The sequence below is a fragment of the Pseudoliparis swirei genome, chromosome 7, assembly GCF_029220125.1.
Source record: "Pseudoliparis swirei isolate HS2019 ecotype Mariana Trench chromosome 7, NWPU_hadal_v1, whole genome shotgun sequence".
Classification (NCBI taxonomy): domain Eukaryota; kingdom Metazoa; phylum Chordata; class Actinopteri; order Perciformes; family Liparidae; genus Pseudoliparis; species Pseudoliparis swirei.
In genome coordinates this window covers 10,813,302-10,822,862 of record NC_079394.1, presented here as the reverse complement: position 1 = coordinate 10,822,862, position 9,561 = coordinate 10,813,302, and the positions used below count along the sequence as shown (strand labels likewise).

General features: G+C 45.7%; 1 protein-coding gene across 2 annotated transcripts; it reads left to right on the top strand.

Annotated features, from left to right (window-relative positions):
* The first annotated feature begins 273 nt into the window (after positions 1-273).
* On the top strand, positions 274-9,228 carry rab35b (RAB35, member RAS oncogene family b). Of its 2 annotated transcripts, XM_056419562.1 has the most exons (6): positions 277-569; positions 2,696-2,746; positions 2,842-2,965; positions 5,816-5,940; positions 6,123-6,247; positions 6,999-9,228. In XM_056419562.1, the coding sequence occupies exons 1-6, from the start codon at positions 518-520 to the stop codon at positions 7,125-7,127; spliced, it is 606 nt and encodes a 201-aa protein (XP_056275537.1). In that variant the 5' UTR covers positions 277-517; the 3' UTR covers positions 7,128-9,228. The 2 variants fall into 2 exon arrangements, with proteins under 2 accessions (XP_056275538.1, XP_056275537.1); XM_056419563.1 differs by lacking the exon at positions 6,123-6,247 and having other exon boundaries at positions 274-569; positions 6,999-7,105.
* The last annotated feature ends 333 nt before the right edge of the window (positions 9,229-9,561 follow it).

Sequence of the window (9,561 nt, the reverse complement as noted above, 5' to 3'; positions counted from 1 at the left end):
TTGGCTATATTAACAATACATTTGATCAGTGTTAATAGAGGGATGTGTTGGATTTACCTATGTAGTTGTCAGTGTGATCTATGTTGTCTAGATTCATTTAGTAGAAAGAAATATAAAAGATCCAGCCATTTATTTGGATCCTGCGTGTTAATGTTAATTAACGGTACGGTAGTTTCCCTTCTGGTGGTTTGAGTTTAGTGCTCATCAATGGGATGGGACGGCAGCGCTTGTTGCAGGAGCCTGCGCAGTGACGCCGGGTACAAGTTGGGTGCAGCTCCATCAGAGAAGGAAGCGGAGTTTCCGGCTGTTTGCAGCGGAGGGAGAGGATTGCTGACGCCGAGAAAAACGCCGCCGGCTCGGGGTGGCAAGCAGTATTTAAGTATCGGTAGTGGTTTCCTTTCGCATCAGGGGATCTTTGGGGGGCTGGTGAATTTTATTTTATTTTTGCGAGCCAAGGGGGTCGGGCAGCAAACGGAGCAAAGCGGCACAAGGCGGGGGTGAGCCACCAGCTACCGGCATGGCCAGGGACTACGATTACCTCTTCAAGCTGCTCATCATCGGTGACAGCGGTAAGACGACGCCGGGGATGCGGGACGGGAAGTGGGCCCTGTCTTGTTTTTGTCGGGGGGGGGTTTCTAACGGGAGAAAAGGAAAGGCAGCTATAGTGGGGAGCCTTGTTTTACTCCTATGATGCGTTCACAACCTGTTATTGTTTTCATTTTCTGCATTGAAATGTTCGGCGACTTGTACACATCCGCCATATTTCTGTGGCGCTGACAGGGCGGAGGTTGTGTGTACGGGCTAAAGATGTCAGGCGATCGGGCCGGATATCTCCTCCTGATCTACAGGGTTGTCCCTCGATTATTTGCTAGGCTTTTCTTCTTCTTTTTTAGCTCTACAACTAAACGCAACCTGCAACTCAAATAACTGTGACCCATGCTCCTCTCATTTGGCCTCTAGTTTGTAGCCCCCGTTAGCTATGTTAGCTAGTTGGCAGTTAGGCTAACACGTTCACGCTCAGCTTCGTATTGAACCATTAGCTAACGTCAGTCGGACTGAGAAGCTCGTGTCACATGAAGCTGTGTCCCTCATGCATAAGATAACGGTTGACTCTTGTGCTCATGTAAGTGACTCTGTTCTTGAAATGCCGTTTGTTATTTAGCTAGCTAGCATGAGTGTGCTAGCTAGCTTGATAGTGGAGGAATGCTGCACTGCAGTCTCTCGTTAGCATCGAGTGAAGCGACACCACAACGTGGTGAGTATCAACTGTAGTTTCAAGTGATGCTACAGCCGAGCTGCCGAGGTTCAAAGAGCATTGACTACGTGGTTGCCTCACCTGTGTTACGCTTCTCTGTCATGTACGTGTCAAACAAGGTCACAGGTAACGAGAGGCAACATGTAAATCTGTTCGACTGATGAGGACTTCTCTTGTGTCACCCCATTAAAGCGAACACTTGCCTTTGGAACAAATGTGGCGCCACCCTCAGTAAGAGAATAGCATCAGCTTGCAGAACTTCTTTTGTGGGCCATGATCTTTGCATTCATTGACAACCCCGATCCTGGCACTGCCATCAGCTGGCTGCTCACTGTGGAGGGAAAGGCAGCACAGAAATCCCTTCACGGCCACTCACACACACACACAGAGGCCAGTGTCCCCTTCAGCTGCAGCGTGGAAGGAGAGGGTCTGTGTGGTGCTGCACAAAGATAATCTAGGAACGATGCTCTGACCTCTGCTCCTCTTCCTCAGCTTCATAGAGACGTGTCGCTGAGAGTACGATGTTCCACACAGTGGATCTCGAGCTGCGGCCAGGCTGAGTGTATCCCCCTAGCCTCTGCCACAGCAGTACATGCAAAGGATAAATCTGCTCATAAAAAGTGACTTGACACACGTTGTGTAACATTAAAAAAACGTACAACGTGATGGAATGTTAAAGCTGAAAAAAGTACAAAAAAGATGATGATCTCTCTTCGGCTTTGAAGCTTTTTGTTGTCGTTTGTTTGAACAAAACTCTGTAGCGTGGAGACCACAGGAACCTGAGAGCTTTTTTGTTGGAACCAAACATGAGATGACAATAACACAATAGGTTGTGGGTTGAGTCCCACTGCAGGCTGGGCAGTCCCTTCCAGCTGTAACCTGACTACTTGTCTGTTGAAGACGGCCCTGGTCCTATCTATATTCCTTTTTCATCTCGCTCTCTCCTCCCTCTTCTTTATTCGCTCCTGTCATCTCTTGTGACTTATGTCTTCCTAAAACCTATTTGTTATTGTGCAGGACCACCTTAGGAAACCAGAAAGTTATATTTATTCCATGAGTTGTCTTGCCTTTGCGGCTTTGATGCAAGCCTTCCCAACTGCTGCTGCTTGCTCCTCTGTTGTGTTGATTGAGCATCGGTCAGTAAAAGTGTCATCGAAACGCTTGAAATGAACATGTCAGAGCAGCCTTGCTTCCCTTAAATCCTTCACTTCGTACACAGTGCAACAGGTATTCTATACCTAGGTATTCTATACTCTGTATATTTGAAAGAACTGATTCTTGGTGCAGGATGATTACAGCAACTGTTGACGTCTTGTTTTTGGTTTGCAGCCTCGTACAAATGTATTATTTAGTTTTTAAGTCGAATATAAAGAGTGCACTTGTGTTTTTGGAAGCCTGTTTTACTCTAAACCTCATCCTGTGCTTGCGTTTTCTCCTCAGGAGTGGGGAAGAGCAGTCTCCTCCTGCGATTTGCAGACAACACATTCTCAGGTGTGTGGTTCAGCCTCGGCGGCATCTTTTCTTGACTTTCTACTTTGTCGTTGGAGGTCATGGAGTTGATTTTGTGTTTGCGTGCGTGCTTGCAGGTAGCTATATCACCACGATCGGCGTGGACTTTAAGATCCGGACGGTGGAGATCAACGGGGAGAAGGTGAAACTACAGATCTGGGATACAGCAGGACAGGAGCGCTTCCGCACCATCACCTCCACGTAAGTGGATGCACACACACACACACAAGCACATTCACAGCGGCTTTTTCAGGTGGAGCTAGATATTTTCATTTGCGCAAATAAATCTGAAACTAAGAAAAGATCTTTGTGGTCCTCAGATTGGGTTTTATTTCAGGAAGCAGTTTGTAGACGACTAGAATGAGTTGGTGCCGTGCTATGAAACTGGGTGGAATTCCCCACATCTTAATTACAGATGTGAGAAGGAGGCTCTTGGTTCTGTGCTGTAGTGCTTCATGACGCGAAGGGCTGGGCATCGTGACCCTCTTATGCTCCTCGCGTGTGTGTGTGTGTGTGTGTGTCACACTGCTGTCCTGTGCTATACAGCGGTGTCCATGTGCCTCTGGCTGCACACTGATGTATGAAAGAAGTTCTGGTCTCTACCGGTTCATTGTTGAACCCACATTATTATTTTTATTTATCAACGCAAGATCAAGAATTCCCACTCGTAGAAGTACACAAGCCCCTTGAGCTCATCTAAATCCCCACATTTCTTGTCGCAACACAAATCAAACACACAGCTGCTTATTGCTCTTGAGTGGAAAGACTTTCCTCGTTGGGCTTTATAAACACGCAGCATCTTTTGCCTCGACTCCTGCGGCTCGCAGTGCTGATGAATAAAACTGGATTACTTTAGTAGGTATCACGAAGTAGGACTTAGACTCCAGATGACTGTTTTTAGATCTGTTTTTATTTGCTCAATTTGCTCCTAATCTTTTATTTAGTACCTTTTTTTTTTAACCCAGATCTCAACTCTACATTAACTAGTTTTTTGATGACGTTTGGAAATATCTGTCTCTTTAACTGCTATATTCTCCACTATGTTGACGTGTTAGCCGCGAACTGTTGCCTGTTTTGTGCTGAGCAGGTGGTGTAGAGTTGGGCTTCAGAGGATTTTCACTGACTTGCTTGTGAAAACCCAGGTGAGAGTGAATCAAAACAATGGGGTTCTCGGCCGTAAAGCCAAAGCAATGAGCCAAAGGATGCCATAAGGCGCTGTAGAACTGAAAGTAATCACTCTAAATAGCGGTTGTGCTTTCATGCGCGACTCTCATCGTGTCTCTCTGCTCTGATAGAAACGGCGATGATGTCATCTCCCCCACTCTCACTTAATTGTGACTAATTCAACCCACAGCTCCGAGCCATGTGAGCATCGTCCCGATCCAAGGCCAGCTGGGCATGTTAGATAGTCGATGTGACGTACTAGCACCGCTTCAGTGAGGCTGAGCAGAACACCGGAACCACCCAGAGGGCTTAAAATCCTCTGCAGTGCCGCTGCCGCCCCTGAGGAGTACGACCGCCCTAGTTTTAAGGCACGGCTGCCAGTCGTTCTGCAGGAATCCCTCCACCACGCCGTCGAGTGGTGAAGTGGCTCGTTGCGTCCTCAACACTTTTCACCGTGAAGTTGGATCACATCTGCAAATGAATTCATTCTCATTTAGCAAAGCTGGCTTTGAATGCAGATGCTTTCTCACCTTTTTATCCTGTATCAAGTTTACAGCAAGTGTTACCTGTTTTTAGATCAAAACACACGATTGTTCGAGATGCACCAATCGGCCACGATCAGTCTCACATTTACACGCAGGTGCCGCGAGACAGTTTTACGTCGGCACAGACGATGACGTCACAGCCACCGAGACGCACGCAGACACACACACACACACACACGACGTGCACGTCTGCGCGGCCGTTCTTCAGTGCGAGTAAAGCAGACATGAAGCCGGAGAGGAAACAACCTTATTAAAACTGATCGGTTTTATTAGCATCTGAATGTCAAATTTCCATGAAAGAAATAGTTTTTTGGTTCGATGACTGAAATAAGGTCTGGGATTAACACAAGCTTCAGAAATGCTACAATTCAGGTTTACCATATTACTGGTGGTGACTAGAAGCCATGTGACCATGGTGTTTGTTTATTGCCTAACATTGACTTTTGATCCATGGAGGTTGCCTTTATTTGTGAAGACTGTCCTGCTAACAAAACTTGCAACGATCATATCATAAGCATGTATTTGCGATAGGATTATTGCAGAAAATAGGCTCTAACTCGAATGTGAAAAGAAACCCAGTGGCTCACTCTGACATGCAACAGGTAGACCCAGTTGGACTCCAACCAGGGCGGTCACATGGTCAGCGCCTGAAACCCAGAAGCCATGATGTGTGACGGAAAAGTCCAGTTCATTAACATTTTATTACCCTGTTTGTGCAGAGCTTTACTGCAGAATAGGTGACTGCAGGTCGGGCAGCACACGCCTACTGTGTGTGTTTGCAGTTTATGGTCTTCTATTCACGTTCACTGAGCGCACACACACACACACACACACAGACTTTAACACACGGAGCCATCCACCCCCGCTGGCTGGTGGCCCATTACTGCTGGACATTGGGGGAGACGTGCTCAGACAACACACCATCCCCACTGTCCCACCAGGCAGAAACACTGACACACACACAGTCATTCTGACAAAGCGCTCTTTGTGTCTGCTTGACCAGTGCATTTACAGCGAGGTTGCCCCCTTTCTGATGGTCGGCAGCAGGTTTACAGTTGAACCGTCCGCTGCCTTCCTGTTGAGTTGTCTGTGTGGGATAGATGCTGATATCAGTTCTGTTAGCTTTCCTTCTTTTTAGTTTATACATTTGTCACAGCTTGAAGGCCAGAACTGTTTAAACTGCTTGTCAAGTCATTTCCATGCACTTAGTTTGTAACATGTGGTGTTCAGGCGTTCTAGCTGACGCACTATGTGGATGCACTGTTTTAACCAAATTGTAATTCCTGAGACTTGCTGGGTTTATTGTCCAACGCTTGTGTCTCTCTCTCCTCTGCATGCTCAGATACTACAGGGGAACGCATGGGGTCATAGTGGTATATGACGTCACAAGTGCAGAGTCCTTCGTCAATGTCAAACGATGGCTCCATGAAATCAACCAGAACTGTGACGACGTGTGCCGAATATTAGGTGAGCGTGCACATTTCAGCCTTGAGAAGAAGTCCAGGCGCTGCCATCATCTTGGCACCTAAAAACAACACGTTGAACCTAGAGCACACCGCTTTGTTTAAAAAAACATATTTGCAGGCAGTGTATAATTGTTCCCAACTTGGCTTCTGTTACATCATCGCGGCAATATTCTCTATCTTCAGTGGGAAACAAAAACGACGACCCCAACTCCAAGGTGGTCGAGACGACTGACGCGCAGAAGTTTGCCGAGCAGATGGGAATCAACCTGTTTGAGACGAGTGCAAAGGAGAACATCAACGTTGAAGAGGTAACTCGGGGTTTCTGTCTGACGCCGTGGTTTCTGGGACACGAGCAGCTCGGCTCGATGCTCGGTCGTACCCGCTGGTCAGAAGGCTGCCTCACTGCTGACTGGGCAGTGGCTTATTGTCCAGGCCACTCCTGAGAGGAACAGCTTCTAGCTTTTTGGGAACTACACTTTCGAGCCACAACTAATTAAAAATATATATATATATTTATATATTTAAAAAATAAAAACAAATATATATATATCATTTTTTGTTGTTGACATTATCAATTATTTTCTTACTATAAAAATAGTACAAATATTGTAAACACAGCCTACAGCTCATTTGCAGTTACAGTTCACATCTCTAGCGCCAGTGTTAGGTTTGTCCATTCGGGGCTCCTGTAGAAACATGGTGGACTCCATGAAGACGACTCGCTCCCAATGTAGATCTAAAAGAATGATTCTAAGCTAGCAAAAGCGTGACAATTCTCCGCGATCATACACTAATGACAACATTGTTATGAATAGTATGCCAATAAATCCTCCACACTGACTTTTAAACAAACACGATGAGATAATAAGCAGAGTTGCCTTTGTAGATATGTCTTTTTTTATACCTTTTGGACAGAGTCACCGTTTCTGACTTTATGCTAAGCTAACGGTTCCTTAAATGCTCGGTTGATGGGTTTTAAACTGGCATGTTTCAGCCAGTGGTCTCTTCCTTCGTCTCGTTGCTCTACTCACCGCACGTTGTTGGTCTCTTCTCCCGCAGATGTTCAACTGCATCACAGAGCTAGTGCTAAGAGCCAAGAAGGAGGTGGTCGCCAAGCAGCAGCAGCAGCAACAGAACGACGTGGTCAAACTCACCCGGAACAGTAAACGAAAGAAAAAGTGCTGCTAGCCGACTCGAAGCCATCCACGAAAGGGCCGGCGGCGTCTTTTTCGTCACACATGCATATATATATACACCAGATGCGACTCAGAGCATCTAAATTAAAGAGCAGATAAAGATTTAATAAATATACGGTGAAAGATTTAAAACAAACAAATAAATGGGGGGGAAAAAATTTCCCGTTTGGACAAACTAGTCATGAGGACTTAAAAAAAAAAAAAAAAAAAAGTGTACAGATTTTATTCGAGGTCAAATCAAGTTTTATTTGGAATTCAGCAGATGGGCACTATTGACCTGAGGTCCTCCTTTCCTAAAGGATCTGCAAGCCGACCACTGACCGCCATAATGCTCCGATTTCTAACCACATAAACCCCTCACTCGGTATCTCATCGCTCCTTCTCATTCCACTGCACACGGGACATTTGGAGTCGAGTCCGACTCTACGCCTGAGGAGAAGGAGGGTTCAAGTTCTTCTGGATTTATTTGTTTGTTGTTTCTGTGGGGGCAAGGGGTGGGGGGGGGGATGTTCGGTTGGTCGGAACGGGCGTCGGAGTGGAGGTCGCGCCGCCTCTCCAGTTAAAACATTTCAGACACTTATGTTCTTGTGTGTCACGCCAAGAAAGAAAACACACAGATGATGGTGATTGGTGACCTTTCACATTTCGGTTTTTCTTTGTCTATTTGCCAAGCTTCCCGTCCTCGACCCGCCGCTAACCTCCAACAGTGCTGAGCCAACGATAATTGATTTTTATTTTTTTGTCTTGTCTCTCTTCCTTTTTTTAAAGTGCGACGGAGCAGTTGAACCGCTCCTGGAGCTCTGAAAGCACCGCTCACTGCAGTCTTACTACTCTTACAGTGTTTACTTTTAAACCCTTTCCTCCACCTTTAAAAATATATATAGATAAATAAAAAACAATTATACTGCCAATATTCAAAAAACAAACACATTAGGAGCTCAGTGGTGCCCCTTATTTGCATTGTTGCCATAGTGGCCGTGAGGCACGGTGAATCAGGGTCTGATGAGACCCTATTGAGTCCTCAGGAAGTGCTCAGGGCTGCCCTCCCTCCCGCTCCATAATTCCCCCCCGCCACACACACACACACACACACATCGGCACCTCTCACAGCGACGGACTCACCCGCTGCATTCGGGCCATCAAGCGGCTGGACAAGGCTCTTGCTCTGGAAACTGTTGTCTCGTGGTCGTCGCGGCGACCGCCAATCCATCGCAGACTGTGGTTTTTTGAGCATGTAACACTTTGTTTGAAGGGGTTCGTGAAAAGTTATGCCTGACATGCATTTTACACTGTCGAGGATTTACTGTATTGTCTCGGCTCGCAGAATATTCTTCACAGTTGACTAATGTTCAAGTCTGATGTCAAGTTTTTCTTTGCGTTTAAGCCCGTCACCCCCATCCCCCACTCCTGCTTGCTACCTGTTCAATTGAATTGTTGCCTGACAGTGTTTTGGGCCTCCGTGGTGAGAGTGTGGCAGACTGTTAATGTGAGAACACATGGAGATGGACTGCAGCACTGGATCCCAGTGCGTTGGGGCCGGAGCGCTCTCTCTCGCTCTCTCTCGCTCTGCACCGCCAGGGTTTGTCAGAGGCGGAAGCGTCTGTTACTTACATATTTGTTTCTTTATGTTTGAATTGGGAGATTAATGAATGGAGGGAGCTGAGGATGCGTTGGAGTTTTCCATCCTCTGGGCGGTTTGGGATCCTGTCACTGACTTCCAGGGCCTCGGAATGGTATCAAATCCCACATTTCTACTCATGTGTATGTATATATAAATATATTTGTGTGTTTATATTCGGTATAGAACATACACACATCATTAGCACACCAAATTGTGCATGTGTAAAACATGCCCTGTGTGCTTTGGTTGGAACACACTCGTCAGCTGTGGTTTGCTGTACACTGGAGAAAAAGAGATGTACTGTTCATTTTTTTCCCTACATGAATTTAATCGGTAATAAACGTTTTAAAGGAATAAATATTTGACACGTAATGACTGATCTCATGTGTGTGATTTTGAGGCTTGGTCTTAACATTTTAAACCTGTGTCTTTGTTTTGTTTTTTGTTTTTTCTGTGAATAAAATGTTATGAGGAAGTGTCTTGTCTTTGGAAGCTGTTGCTACCGTCTGTCTGTCTTTGGTGTTACAGCGACGAGGTTAAAGAAACTAATCTATCATGGTCTGTTTTTGTCTTTACTTTGTCCATCAGTTTTTTGCTGTTTTCCACACATGATTATCTTCACACCTGGTTGGTTGGTTGATAGAAAGGCGGGGCTTACATTTAACACTGCACAGTCTCATCTGAACATTTGTGATACTAACATATTTAGATTTTTAAATCTTTAGTTTGGGGAATAAACATGTTGGGCATACTAAAGTTGAACAGGCCTTTTTTGGTAATATTTTTACATTTTCTTTACATTTCC

What these genes read in the sequence shown, in the direction of transcription:
- rab35b (XM_056419562.1), top strand. Translation starts at nt 518, where the DNA reads ATGGCCAGGGACTACGATTACCTCTTCAAGCTGCTCATCATCGGTGAC. An exon ending in GCTCATCATCGGTGACAGCG is followed by an intron (nt 570 to 2,695) that starts GTAAGACGACGC and finishes TTTTCTCCTCAG; the next exon opens with GAGTGGGGAAGAGCAGTCTC. An exon ending in TTCCGCACCATCACCTCCAC is followed by an intron (nt 2,966 to 5,815) that starts GTAAGTGGATGC and finishes CTGCATGCTCAG; the next exon opens with ATACTACAGGGGAACGCATG.